The 14,778-nt window shown below is 39.5% G+C and overlaps 1 protein-coding gene across 1 annotated transcript; it reads left to right on the top strand.

The window, feature by feature from the left end:
* The first annotated feature begins 2,242 nt into the window (after positions 1-2,242).
* Positions 2,243-13,973, top strand: LOC102040937 (cytochrome b5). Its single transcript, XM_005419392.1, has 5 exons — positions 2,243-2,296; positions 9,224-9,352; positions 11,021-11,050; positions 12,026-12,060; positions 12,916-13,973. Exons 1-5 carry the CDS (start codon positions 2,243-2,245, stop codon positions 12,992-12,994), a joined length of 327 nt encoding a protein of 108 aa, XP_005419449.1. The 3' UTR covers positions 12,995-13,973.
* The last annotated feature ends 805 nt before the right edge of the window (positions 13,974-14,778 follow it).

A 14,778-nucleotide genomic window follows, 5' to 3' on the forward strand; every position in this document is an offset into this window, starting at 1 on the left:
GGGCGGGCCCGGGCTCCGGGCGCCTCTCGGGCCGGAGGAACCCGCGAGTGCCGTGCCCCGGCTGCGCTGCCGTGTCATGTGCTGTGCGCCCGCCGGAAACTTTCGGGTTTGAATTTCTAGTAAATAAGGGAAGGAGAAAATACTGGAGTCAGTATTGAGGGCTGAGATAGGCGGGCTGGCTGTGTGAATCTTGGGTACCAAGAGTGTGGCTGAATCCATCTGGTTCTTGCTTTGGTGTGCTAGCTGAAAACAGAATTAAAAGTGAAGACTCAGCTGGGACCCAGAGCCATATTATCGTATGAACTAAAAGGTCAGCAACTCCTCTCTTCACACTAGCGTAGTGTGTGTTGTATTATGGAACAGGAAAAAAACTTAACAAAGTAGAAAGAAAGTACCACAGCATGCAGAATATCACAGGTCTTGGGGTTACTCTCATAGTCACAGAATCACAAAATAGTCTGGATTGGAAGAGGCATTAGAGCTCATCTCATTCCAGCTCCCTGCCAAGGGCAGTGACACCTTCCACTAGACCAGGTTACTCCCAGCCCTGGTCCTTGAACAGGTCGGGAGATGGGGCATTCCTTACTTCCCTGTGCAACCTGTGTCAATGCCTCTCTCCTGTCACTGTAAGAGAATTCTTCCTTATATCCAGTCCTCGGTAAAGCCTCTTGGTCACAGTAGCTTGTGCTCCTGTGTGCCAGATAAGTGCATCCTGGGTAGCCTTAAGCGCTGGGTGGTCTCTTTTTTGCAGGACATGGCAGACGTGGCTTTGCACTCAGGCAGTCAGGTTCAGAAAATTAGGGCGGCTCTCACTGCTGTCCTAATCCGCTCGGTGTGGGGATGCAGTCTGCAAAGCTGCACCAGTTCCAGCTCTGGTGTAGAGCACTAGAGGCAAGTTAAATTCCTTTGGTTGTGTTTTTTTGGACTTTTTTCTTCCCAGTTAGTGGTTGATGTTTTTGATCTCTGGCGGACAGCAGTTGGTGTAATCATTGATAGTCATGGTTAATAAAGAACCATTTTAGTTATTGGACTAAAGCATTATTCAGTGGAAATGCAGAAATAAAACTACCACTTTTTTTTTTTTCAGTAATTGAATGGTGCTGGGATTTAGATGTTTTGAGTTTTCTCCCTTGCTCTGTATTCCTAGTTAGCAGAGGTCGAATCACAGGATCAATTTAGTTGGAAAAGACCTCTGAGATCTTGTCCAGTTTTTGACCAAACACTACTGTGACAATTAGACCATGGTAGTAAGTGCCACATCCAGTCTTTCCTTAAAACTCTCAGGGACAGTGACTGCCGCCTCTTTCGGCAGCCCATTTCAATGTCTAGTCCCCCTTTCTGTGAAGAAATTCTTCCTAAAAGCAACCAATTAAAAAGTGTATGCTAGACTCACATTAATTTCTTAAAGAATACAGCTTTGATGGGTAGAGACGTGACAGATTTTAAGCATCAGTAGTTCTGTAGCCCCATCTTGATTATTGTGCTTGTAAACACTGACAATTCAAAGGAGAAACTGAGCATTTTGCAAAGGAGAGTTGACAAGCGATTTTTCAAAGGCAGTGTTGACACAGGTAGTATTTCATTCTTAAGCTGTGTGTCAATGCAAATTGTTTGGTTTTTCAGCAAGGCAGATTATGGAAGTGATCTACTGACTCTTCCTTCATTATTTCTCATCTAGCTCTGCCCCTGCTCATCTTCATCCATTAGTTATGGACATCACCGTATGGTTATACAGTCAGGGCCAATTTAATTATAGAAGCTCTGGAGGAGAATGCAGCTTTTTGTGTAGTCTGCAAAACTGAATTAGCTTTTGGGAACTTGAGCAGTTTTGATTAATTCATAATTGTATTGTTTGTACATATTGTCCAGATTGAGGAGGCAGAAACAAAAAGACCCACACCTTAGGAAAATCCTAAACCTAACCCCACCCAAGAAAAAAAAACATTGGACAAAAAAAATCCAGGATCTAATGAGCTTTTGAGTTTAAGTAGTTGCACAGCCTCTTCCTTTAGTACATATGGTGAAATTGGTAAATATTAAGAGGCGTCACCTTGTGTAAATTTCTCCAAGAAAACATCATTTTCATCCTTCAGGCCAACATTGATAACTTGGTAGCATATCAAAAGAATTCAGTTTGTAAATATTTAAATAGTTGGGATTTGGACAATGTGGGGATGTCTTGAAACACTCTGGTAAGCATAAGTTGGACTTCAACCTCACATTAAACAGCTTTCAATAGAACATGGCTAGTTTTGAGCTGAAATTGCCAAGACCTTCTGAGATAATCAATGAGATTGTAAGAAGTAGTTACCTGAAATATTTTAAGTGAAGCTACAGTCCTAGGGAAAGTTCTTTGACATTTTACTATTCATTGTGTTGGTGATTTTTGTTATGGAACTCTTCGATTAAGATACTTCATAGAACACTTTTTTAACCTTTTTTTTTTCAATACTTTTGGTACTCAGTTAACTTATCGAGTGTTGTGCTAATTCTTTTGATACTGTCAGAGACCCTGAGGCATGTGACAGCTGAGGAGAAATGGAAGCTAGCCTCTTGCTAGTTCATTCCAGAATCCATAAACCCTGCTCCAAGTGGGGATTGTGTTAGCTGTTTGAATAGCATTATACTATATTATACTGGTTAAACTCAGGTGTATTTCTTGCAGTTCCTTTTGGAAGTAGAAAAGCTTAGCATATTTTTAAGACTTTTAATGTGGGCCACTGAAATTTAAGTCCAATAGTATCAAAAAGAGTGGATTGCTAAAGTGTCACCTCACTCATGCTCTTCCCAAGTAGTACATAAGTATAAATTTACTGGAAAGTGAAGAGCTGGGAGCAGCACCTAAGCTCACCTGTCCTGTTTCTTAAACCAATAAGCCATCTTTGCAGCTACTGCATTAACCTATGGGAGTATTTTCTTATTAATGATGAAGTTGAAAACTTTACTGTGCTTCAATCTTGAAGTCACCTTGGATGCTTTTGTGCTTAATAAGTGAAAGTGGGGTGCTGTTTTTCACTCCATTACAGTAGTTAAAGGGTGTACTCCCTTTGTCCAGCTGTTGTGTCTTCATGGAGGTTGTAGATGTTTAGTGGAACTTGTTTGGCCCTGGGGAACAATCAGCCTCTGTGAACACTTGATTGAAGTTAGATAGGAAATGGGCTGGGGATGGTGATGTGTGTGCCTCTCTGTGTGTGTGTGTTGGGAGTGGAGGCATCACATGGTGTGACCCATAGTATCTTGGCTTCCTAAAGGACAGGGTTAGAAAAGATCATATGAAACACAGAAAAAGTGCTGAATAAGGAAACAGTTGTGTGCTTTGATATATTATCTATGGGGTTTATGAAGATTCCAGCAGCTGCTTTTTTTTTTAGTCAGTTTGATTTTTTTTCCTTTGTTTTTTTGTTGTGGTTGGGTTTTTTGTTTGTTTTGTTTTAGGGCTTTTTGGTTTTCTTTTTGGTTTTAAGTGGCAGATGTTGGGGAAAATTCATAGCTTGAATACTCATCTCTGAATTTTCTTTGATTTTCCAAGTTTGGGAGAAGAAATCAAGAGACCTCAGCTTTTGGAATGCATTACTTAAAAGATCTTGGCAAGAAAGAGTATTCTTGAAACCAGAAACTTTGGTGTTGTTTGTCATTAAAGGCTGTCAGGCCTGTGTTGCAGAAGATTTGGGAAACCTTTTCCTTTGCTTCAGGTCTTGTGGTTTATCTCCACGGAGTACCCATGTACCCCACAGTGGCTCACTTGCCCTCCTGCCCAGTGCATGGGAAGGAGAATCAGAAGAAGGTCAATTTTGAGGGTCAATATAAGAACAGTTTAATAATTGAAATAAAGTAAATTTAACAATAATGGTAATGATAAGGACAGAGAGAAGTATAAAACTCAACAGAAGCAAATGGTGCAGCATATATGGGTTCTCCACTCACTGACTGATGCCCAGCCTTTTCCTGAGCAGTGATTGATGGCTCACAGGCAGCTCCTCCCAGTTTATGGATGGAGTGGGACATTCTGTGATATGGAATATCCCTTTGCCCATTTTGGGTCAGCTGTCCTGGCTGTGCTCCCTCACTGGCAGAGTGTGGGACACTGAAAAGTCCTTGACTTAGGTCAGCACTACTTGGCTACCAAAGTATCAGTTCATTAACAACATTATTTTCATGCTGAATCCAGAGCACTGTAGTGTACCAGCTACTAAGAAGAGAATGAACTGTATTCCAGCTGAAACCAGGATAAGGTCCTACATAATTTAAAGGAAAATAGCTACTAGAAATGCATGTGTACTCACAGCAGCATGTCATGGCTATGTCTTGTAGATAATTACAAATATGAGGAGTTTCTTGTTCTGGAAACCAACTATGATGTTCATTTAATATTAATCTAATACAGATTTATTTAGGTTAATTCAGTTCTGGTGGTCTAAGAATTCAGCAGAAACATTATTGGTAAATTTTTTTTTTTACATAAGGTATGAACTTGCGCATCCATAGCACTTATCCTAAACTTCTCCTAGAATGGACAGCTGCCACCAAATGTGTTTTGTAATGCTGGCCAAATAAAGTGCAAAAAGCAAATATTGTTCTATTGTGTCAGGATGAAAAATGTTCTCTCCCCTCTGTGGCAGTAAGTTGCATTCATGCAGTGGGATGATGTTGGGAGGAGTGGCATAATGCCTTCCATTTTTATTGTCATGATCAGCTTGCATTGAAAAATGCCTTTATTGGCACATTTGGAGTCTGCCAGTGAACCATGGGAGCTGTTCCTACAGAACCTTGCAGTCTGAGGATTAAATCCAGTGTTAACGCTTCCTGAAGCTCTGATGAAGCTTGCAGGAGAGTTTGAAAATGTTTTAAGAAATAGCACTTATATGTGAAACTCTGCAAGCTGTAACTGTTTTGTACGTTGGGAAATGGGCACTGTTGGGGTTTAACCTCAGTGCAGCCCCTTGCTCACTGCTCCCCACAGCCTCTTGGTGGGATGGGGAAGGGAATTAGGGAAAAAAGGTAAAAGGTGTGGGTTGAGATAAGAACAGTTTAATAACTGAAATAAAATAAAATGTAGTAATTGCAATAAAAAGGGAGACAAAAAGAGATGCTAACCCATGCCCAGCCCATTGCCAAGCAGCAAGCTGCAGCCCTCAGCCAACTCCTTGCAGCTGGTATACTGGGCATGATATTCTGTGGTATGGAATACCCCTTTGGCCAGTTTGGATCAGCTGTCCTGGCTGTGCTCCTTCCTGACTTCCTGTGCACCTTCTTGCTGGCAGAGCATGGGACATTGAGAAGCCCTTGAATTAGGGTGAGTGCTACTTAGCAATAACTGCAGTGTCAGTGTGTTACCACTGATTGTTCTCATATATCACTGAATCCAAAGCAACACGCTGTACCAGCCTCCAAGAAGAAAGTGCAGCTCTATCCGAGCTGAAATCAGGGCAGGCACCAAGCTACTGGGTATTTCATTTGTACTTCATCTAAAAGCCTAATGATAGTTTTCAAAAATACACTTTCAGAGACAGATTTTCTTTCCTAGGCTCCTGACATTTTACATGAGCTGTCAGTTTCTGTCCTGAAACTTAAATAGATGATAGAAATAATTTGGAGGACTCTTTTCAGGCTACATGAAAATGCCCCTGAAATAAGCAAGCATTTGTCTGTCTGTCCTGCATAATAGAGCTGAGTTTCTCTGGGTGTTCCTGGCTCTGTCACTGGCCCCTTGCTGCTTTTCATTCCTGTAGTGCAGAAAGGGAAATCTGAGTTTATGAGACTGTCACTAATGGAGGCCTTTGCTGATCTTCCTGAAAGTTAAATTGGACCCTAGATTTCATTCCCTTGGTATAAGAAGGGAGAGGGCGCAGGAGTTGCAAATTAAGGTAGTTATGGTTTAATAGTCTTGAACTATGACACTGAGAAATCTGCATGACCATAGCAAGGGGGAGAAAAGGTGGTATTCAGGGTGAGGTGAGTTGGACTTTTGACCCAGATGAAAGCAACAAGATTAACTGCATATTTGCCTTATCTAAAACTTTCTAATGTGCTGCTGTTAGGAATTCATCTGTGCTCTGTACTAGTGCTGGCTCTGTATGGGTATTTGTTATGCATATAGCTTAGACTATTTATTATATGGGGAATGTCCTAGGAATGAGCTAGGCTGTCTTAATTTATCATCAAAAGCTTTTTCCTTTCCCCTGAACTACAGTTTTACCTGCAAGAACTGTTAGATTACTTTTATCAACAGGATTTTGGCTTAGGAGTCACTCTCTGTATAGCCTTGTGGGCTTTCCAGTTCCAGAGTCTGTCCAGAGGATCTTCATTAAAGTAGCAGCTCTGGTAGCAGGCTTTGTTTACCAGGCAGAATCATGAACAAAAGCCTTGTATAAATAAGCTTTGGGAAACTCATCCAACCATGAAAGATGCTCATTTTTTGATAGAAGAGTCAGTTCTTGCCCTTTGTGTGAGACATGACAGTTGCTCCCTTTCATTAGGGGAGGCGAAATCTTTTAATTAATTGCGTGTATTATGTACTAGTTATTTACGGAGGGTTTGTAAGTTCATATCATTAAGCAGAGGTGGCATCTAAAAGCAAAGTGTTTAGTTTCAAAGTACTTCCATCAATGTCTAGTAGGTTATAATTAACATTTCCTAGTAGATGGCTTAAGTTTGGAATTCTGTGTGTGATTCTCCATACTCAGCCTTGCTCATGTCATAAAAAAAATAATTATCAGTTTTCCAGCTGTAGTGGCAGAGGTCAGGGTGAATTTGTCCTCTTCAGCTGACCTGTGATAGTCAGTCAGAGGGTTGGTAGAGAGATTGGGTGCAGTTACTACATTGATACTAGTATTGTGGTTTTGTAGACAGAGGAATCAGTTGCTAATTAGACAAAAAACTAGTTCTGCAGAGAAAAGCTGGAGTGCCTCTGTGGTGCTGCCCATACTGCTACGTGATTGCTTTGTAGTGCACAAGGGAGGGATTTGGGAGCACAAGTTAGTACATGATCATTCTGTAGCTGGCAAAGTGCAAGTAGTTTGTTCAAGCGCTCCATGAAGTAATTTTAATGTAGATGCAGTTATGTTGGTAGGTATCCACTTGTTTGGCTGGATGGCAAATGTTTTTTGGTGAGGTAGCGTAAACCATGTGATCTTCATGACTTGCTGGAGTAACTGGTATTTTATGTGCTTGTATGAGTGGGGTTTGGGTTCACTGCAGTACATGAGTAGGAGCTTACATACTGCTTATGCTGCTGGTGCTTTATGGGTGGTTTAACTTTGGGGCTTTTTGCTGCTTGTTGATACCTTGTTTGTCAAGCATGTTTTCCAAGGAGTTGTGCCACCTTTTCTGCTGAAGTTGGTACATATGTTTTTCTACTTGGGGGGGCACAATTCTTTAGCATGGTTTTAAAAATCCAAACCCACATTTCTGAAGAAATTCTGTGAAGATTTAGTTGAGGTAATGTCTTAGAGTGCTGGCTAGACCCAAGTTCAGCTTCTTAAGTGCTATTTCAAGGCATTGAACTTGAGTGCTCCCTCAACTTTTGTCCAGTCCTTTCCCTGAATACTTACCGGTATGGATCCAAGGACAGGATTTTGGTGAGCGTGCCATGTTTGCAGGTTGCTTGCATAATCTGTACTCTTCTGACGTTTTTTTTTGGCTCAGCTGCTGTGTCTAATCTCTCTATCAGTTGCTTAATCTTGCTTTTGCTTAGTCATGGTAGGGATCCTTTACCCTAATAACTGTGGTATCTTGGCGCTTTAAAAAGTGTTGTGATGAGGCTTTTTTTCTCCTCAACTTCCTTAATCTGTTAAAATAAATGTCTGCCTTTAATGTGAAGACTCAAGTTATGGTGCTCTGGTACTGCTGGAAATTCATAGTAATAGTTTAGTTCAGCTGTATGAGCAAATACTGGTTTTGTCAGAAGAGAAATTTTGATATGAGATTAATAGGAGGATTTGAAGTAAGTGCTAACCTGAATTGCCTAGACTAGTAGAAATGCCATTTCTTTAACCTGTGGGCTTTTTGGTGAGCTGTGCTCCCCAAAAGATAGGTAAAATTTCCACAATTTAGGGTTATTTTCCATAATGTTATATCTTGTACTCAGAAGCATTAAAAACTGAACTGAGCTTCAAAAGCCTTGTATCTTCTCTGCTACTGGTCAAGTGCTAATATGTATTCCATGGTTGCCTTAATCCAAGGCAGTACTAATAAGTGCTTTTAACTTGTTTACCTAATCGTTCCCAATGTTTATGTAACACTTTCCTGCTTGAAAGTTGAGTGGTGAATTTTTGTGGTGTGTTACCTATTACATAATAAGTAACTGGGAGCTGAGGAAATGCACTGAACTAGAAGATGTGATACATCTTGCAGTATATTCAAGCAGAGTTATTTGATAGATAAAAATGTACTTCATAAAACCCCCAAAGTGCATCCTGGGGAAGAATAAAAGTTAATGGAGAACAGGGGCTTATGTTAAGGGAATGGTGATGGATTGAGGTATTAGAGGATCCTGGGAGATGACTTCTCTGTATCTCAGGGGTTTTATCAACAATGTGGTTTTGGGATTCCATAGTCTATGAAAACCAAACTGCTATTCTAGGGTCTTGAGTGAGCTTTCAGTTGTGCTTAATCACTTCCAAAGGAGCTGTCTTGATATTTGTACCATAATTTGTTTTGGAAAGGACCCTTAAATTTATCTGGCCCACCTCCCTGTTGAAACCAGGATTAATTAGAAGGTCAGATTCCTTAGCACCTTGCCAGCTTGTTTTGCCAATGCTTGATTCACATCTTGTGAACAGATTGTATCTTTCTGGAATGTTCTTGCTGCAGCTAATACCTTTTTGGCTTTTATCCTCCTGCTGTTTAAAGCATATATTGCTTGGATAAAAACACATATTTCCTAAAGAAGTGAAAACACAGAATGTAACTTCAGATGATAGTTGTGCTGTTAAAATACAGACTGATTCCCACACAACTTTTTAAGTGCTTTAGTTGCAAGGGGTAATGCTTCTTACTGCTTCTTTGCCAATGACATAGAGATTTACTTAGCTTCCTTGGTTTTGGCTTCAGAGAGTACATACACAAAGTTCTCTAGTTATTCAGAAAGGCTTATGTTTGCTCCAGAAAGTCTAGCAGCTGATTTTGCTTTTTTTTAATTTTAGAAGTGTAAAAATGTAGAATTTCCATTTCTAGAATTTGATATGTATTTCAGTAACAAATTCCAACTCATTGAAATTTGCAGCACCCAGGAGGTGAGGAGGTCCTTAGGGAACAAGCTGGGGGAGACGCTACTGAGAACTTTGAAGATGTTGGCCATTCCACAGATGCAAGGACATTGTCAGAATCCTTTATTATTGGGGAACTTCATCCTGTGAGTATATGAGTGTATCCTTACTTTTGTGTTTGCTATACTGCTTTTGTGTCTAGTTGCTTGTCTGGTAATTACTTCAAAATCAAGAACTGCTAGTTTGGTTGGATGTCAGTCCTGCAGCTGTTTGTAGATGGAGGTTTGAGATAGTTGCCCCAGTGTGAAGGGATTTGATTAGTGTAGCATAAGGATAGTCACATCTTTTGGTGATTTAAATTGCCTTACAGCTTAGTTCTTGAATAAACTGAACATGAAATCATGTCATTTCTGGTATACACTGTCAGCTTTGTAATGAAACTCTGTAACCCTGAAGGTGGTATGTCAGAATGTCTAGACCTTTTCTTATGCCACTATGCAGAGTGACTACTGAACAACCACTTTCATCCCTTCACCCTTGTAAATACCTATCTGCCAGGCTCCCACCTGCATCAAAAGGTGCCATCCTGGCTCTTCATATGTATGTCTAGAAAATGGTTATTAAAAGCATTGTACTTCTGGTTTCTTGCTCTGTCTTCCCCTCTCTGTCTCCTACCATTTTTCGCTATATCATGGTTCCCACTTGTGGTTGTCAGGGTTGTTTATGATCAGTTCCCACTGGATCATCTGTCACATCTTCTCTTCTATACTGTTCATCCCATTTCCTGTACTTTTAATGAGCATCTTCCTGCTGTCTCAAGTTTTGAAGTATTTCTTTCTAGCTACAGAGCTGCTGTGTTGGCTTCCTTCAGATAGGCCACAGTCAAACTCTCCTGCATCTTAACAGTTGAAAACCACTGTTTGGAGGTTTAGACTGCTAGAGTGCCTGCTCTACTTTACTGCCCACTCCTGCCTCTTCTCTTTTCCTCTTGTTTCATGCATGTTTTGGAGTAAAAATCACCATGTTGAGTAGCCTATTTCACAGTAAGATTGCCGCTCTTGTTTGTCTCTTGTCTCAGGTCATGTCTTGATAAATATTACTAATGTAGCTTGTCCTAATAAGAAGTAGTTTGCCCCGATGCACATTTGTGCATTTGTGGCTTTGCAGGCTTGCCATCTATCTGTGATGCCACTGATGTTGTTCTTAACATGGGTATAGGTCCAGTTCTTCCTTGTTTGGCAGGTGCCTGTTTTCACTTGATTTGAAACAAACAGCTTGGTAGTGTAATGTACAAATACAGCACTGACAGGATTATAAACTGTTGGGCTTTTTTTGTAATGAATGTGACTGTGCCAAGCAGAACTTTGAGTTTATGAAAGATCCCTAGATTTTGGGACCTTTGGTCCAGTGGACATTGGCACAACCAGTTAGTTGACTTTATCTGATAGTACAAGTACAGTAAGCAGAATCAATATGATTGCAGTTGATGTATAAGCTAAGGTTATGTACTCTGCAGAGACACAGGAAAGGTGAAAACATGGGCACAAAGAATAATGAAATTTTGTTAGAGGCTCAGGTTTCACTTCTTCATTGCATACTGGGAAGTATTATTTAAGGAAGTGATCTTGTTTATGTTAGCTCAAAATCAATCACTGACATCTGCTCTCTTGCCAGTCTGTTTTTACCTAGGGAAAAATATTTACTCATTAACAGAATGAATTGCAAACTGAATTTAGTGATAAATTGTGTGAGTTTCGTTTTGTTTTCAATGCTTCAGATTTTGTCTAAATGTTTCTTGCTCTTTTCTCTTGCAGGATGATAGATCCAAGCTTCACAAACCAGCAGTAAGTGTGTTTCTTGAAGTGCCACATTGTGTCTTTTGGGCATTACAGACAGTGACCTACTGTATACCCCCAGAAAAAGAAGTGATTCAGTTGAAGTGTGGTGTTTCAGGTTTTAAATCTCTTAGACCTGTTAATACTGCTTCAAATTGTTCTTTCTCTTAACCATTATTTTCTTTGTGTGGCTTCATACCTGGGAGTTACTAAGTGTGATGGCATTATACTATAGCAAAATCCTTCTTTCTTTAAATTAATTGCAAATGTTCTGGTACCAAAGCAAGTAATTTTGCAGTGATGGATCATGCACCACTATATTTAGGTAGGGTTTTAATGCTTGGATTTTTAAAAAAAACTTAGGGTCATACACAAGTAGAGTTACTCAAATTAATAAGTCTTCATATAAATTGTGCACAGGTACCCAGCTGGGATTTGGCCTTGTAGTGCTGCTTTTTCTGTGGAAACAGAACAAGTCCAAATCAGTATCAGGAACAGCTATAGAAAATTTGACTGATTCTTACACAATCTGAAACACCACACTGAAACCCCTGAGTTTAATAAGCCTTGTAGATGTAAATTAGTAGATTTCTTTATGTAGTTTTGATATTAAAAATATTTGTGAATTAATTCAAAGTTTTTTCAATTTGATTTTAGTCAAGGAAATTATTTTTGTCTTACAGATGACTGAAACTTTTCAAATGCAACCCAAGGTTGAAGTCAGCTTTGTAGAAAACTTGCAGCAAAATATTTGTTGATAGTGTTTTAGGAACTTGATGCAATGTTAGCTATAGAAACTGCTACTAGCTAGTTTATAATACAACAGAACTGCTGCAGGAATTAGGAGAAAATGCTTCCCAAATGCATGCACTGAGTTGTTTCTGAATTAGTCTCACTTGATGAGTTTTGAGAAACTGGGGGGCTAGTTAAGATGGAGAGGTTTGTCTTCCTGAAGTAAATATCTTCTTATGCTTTGCTTTCCAGGAAACTCTTATTACCACTGTTCAGTCTACTTCCAGGTACAGTATGACATCTGATGTCAAACTTGAAGTTCCTCATGATTTTTCTGAAGGTTAAAAAGCTGAATAGCTTTTATCTGCTGGAAGCTGAGATATCAGGGGGTGGTGCTGGAAAATTTCTGTTCTTGGTGCAGTCCAAGTTGGCATCTATGTACCAGTTTACAAGTGTGACAGCTTGCTAGGTAGATACTTCTCTCATATTGGCAGGTGTCAGTATCTACCAAATGGTTTGTTTGGCCCAGGCCTCTATTTCTGGAGTCTGCCAGGTGAAGGGAAGACTCTTAGTGCCATTGCCAACTATTTTATGGACATGGATGCCTTGCTTTTAAAATTTGCTACTGCTGTTGCATCTGAGGGAAATAAGAGGATTCTGTGTGTAAGGAAGATATGTCAGGATTGGGAGGGGATTGCAAAACGCTTTGTAATACCACTGAATCAAAAACTTTGTGAAGTTATATCCTGCTGACAATTGCCTACTGCTGAAGCCTCAGAGGACTCTTCTATGACCCTCTGGGTGGGGAGTTTGGGTGCTTAGAAGAGTCATGTGATACTGCTACTTAAATAGCTTTTGAATTAATGACATTCTGGGCAGCACACCATGACTTTAAATGTGCCTAGGGTTTTACTCTTCTCTAGTAAGCAAACTTCTTTGTAAGCTTTAGTACACAGCCTTACTATACAAGGTTCTTCCCCTGTCTGGAGTATTACTGGCCAGTCCAGGTGTTCTGTTATCATTGAATTTGAAGTATTTGTTGGAGTGGCTAGAAAGGACTTCTTTAAGCAATGATTTTTTTTTCTTTTTCTAACTTGCTGGTTGTCACTCCCTAAACTGCTTTTTCAAAAACTTCCCTTCAGTTCATGGTCCAACTGGGTGATCCCAGCAATAGCAGCGATTATCGTGGCCCTGATGTATCGTTCCTACATGTCGGAGTAAGCGCCTTACTGAGAAGTGATGCAAGAAGAGAATACCTTCTCTGGAAGAAAATATAAGCAATCCTAACCCAATATGTTCCTGGAGAAAAGCCTGATGTCTGAAGAAAAATTCAAATTTTTCAGAAAATGAAACAATTCTTTTTCTGCTGTGCACTTTTCTTAATGTTGCCTTCTTATATGCTGCTGTGAAGTGATAAAAAGGCACCATTTCTCTTTTTGTATAACACTTTTATTCTCTAATGAGTTACTTGATAACTGTATTGGTTTCTGTGGTAGAATATTATTTTGTATGTAACACTGATTCTGGTTATTTCTCTTTAATCTGTAATAGGATCATTAGGACTCTCTTTACTTAAACATTTTACAGCTTTAAAAAACTACCAAAACTGTGTACATGTACACAACTTAACTTAAAAAAAATCATGTTGTCTTTTTAAATGTAGTATGAATGAAATGCAAGTTAAATGTAATGAATAAAACTGAGTGGAGTTATAGGTGCCTGGAAGTGGGTTGGGCCCTACCAATCAGCTATAATGAGCTGGTGTTTTCCTTTTTTTTTTGACAACTGCTCTTATAGTTTTTGTAGGTACTCCTACTAGCAAACTGTTCTTTGTCTCCCATTGAAAAATTCAGGTGAAATGAAACTCAATGTTTGGCCTAATTATGTCTGTCTCATTTTTGTGAAAAAGGCAGAAAAATGTAATGCTACTAAATAGTACTGTTCCTGCCAAACACTCAGGTGACTGTAGAATTTGTTCTGGAACTTTAGCCTTCGATAAAATCTTCAGCTTTGTCAAGTACATTGTGAGGGGAAAAACTGATAAATCCATTTCTGACTCTTCTGCTATGTGCTTTGGTGCTTTACTATGAAGAGGCGACTGTTTTTACTGCTGAATACAAGATAACTACAAGTTTGCATTTTGTGGTGAACATTTTTAGTCATATGTAAATGATCATGAATAAAAGTTTAATTGGTTACACCTGCTGGCTCAAACACCTTCATTTCCAAATTCTTTGAAGACCTTGAAAGGGAAGTCCTATTGGGGCACTTCTCAGAAGTGCACTTAAAATAGCTCCCATCAGCTTCATGTCAAGCACTAGCTTTTGTCCATGTTTGTCCATAGCTTTCCCTCTGAATGTGGCAAAACAGAGTTTAAAACTTCAAGATTTATTGGTAGTTTTCTAGATAACCTTTAAAAAGGATATAACTCAGAGTGAGTATTTAGAATCACAAATCAAGTTTAATTTTTAAAACAACACTTGAGCCCATATATGTAGGCAAGGCAAAAAAAAAAAGGGGGCAACTTTAAAAAGCGCAGCTTTACCCCTCCAAGAATTTCAGACAGATAAGTATGTCCACATCAGCAGATAGAGCAGTGCAATTAAAGTGGATCTGTCATGTGTAACACTTTTTGTGAAATGCTTTTTTTCCCATCTTGTGTATGTTGGAGTTTTGATATGATGTAGCTCTATTTCAGTCCTGTATACTGGATATTTATGCAATTCCCTGAAGTAGCTATGGAAGCTCAGTCCCATCTAAAAGTATTCAAGCTGGCATGTGCAGGGAATTTCCACAATGTGAACCAGAAGCATGGTGAGTACAGATAAGTAGGCAGGCTTCAATAACTGATACAAGTAAAAATGCTAATGTAGATGTGCACTCCCCTCCAACGGTGTGGATACAAGTTGTTCCTCAGAGATACACATCCCTTTTGGGTTTTAAAATGTAAATGGAGATAGATCTAAACTAGAAAAATGATCAGGCTTATTTTCCTTTTTAATACT

Source organism: Geospiza fortis, unplaced genomic scaffold, assembly GCF_000277835.1.
Source record: "Geospiza fortis unplaced genomic scaffold, GeoFor_1.0 scaffold206, whole genome shotgun sequence".
Taxonomy (NCBI): Eukaryota; Metazoa; Chordata; class Aves; order Passeriformes; family Thraupidae; genus Geospiza; species Geospiza fortis.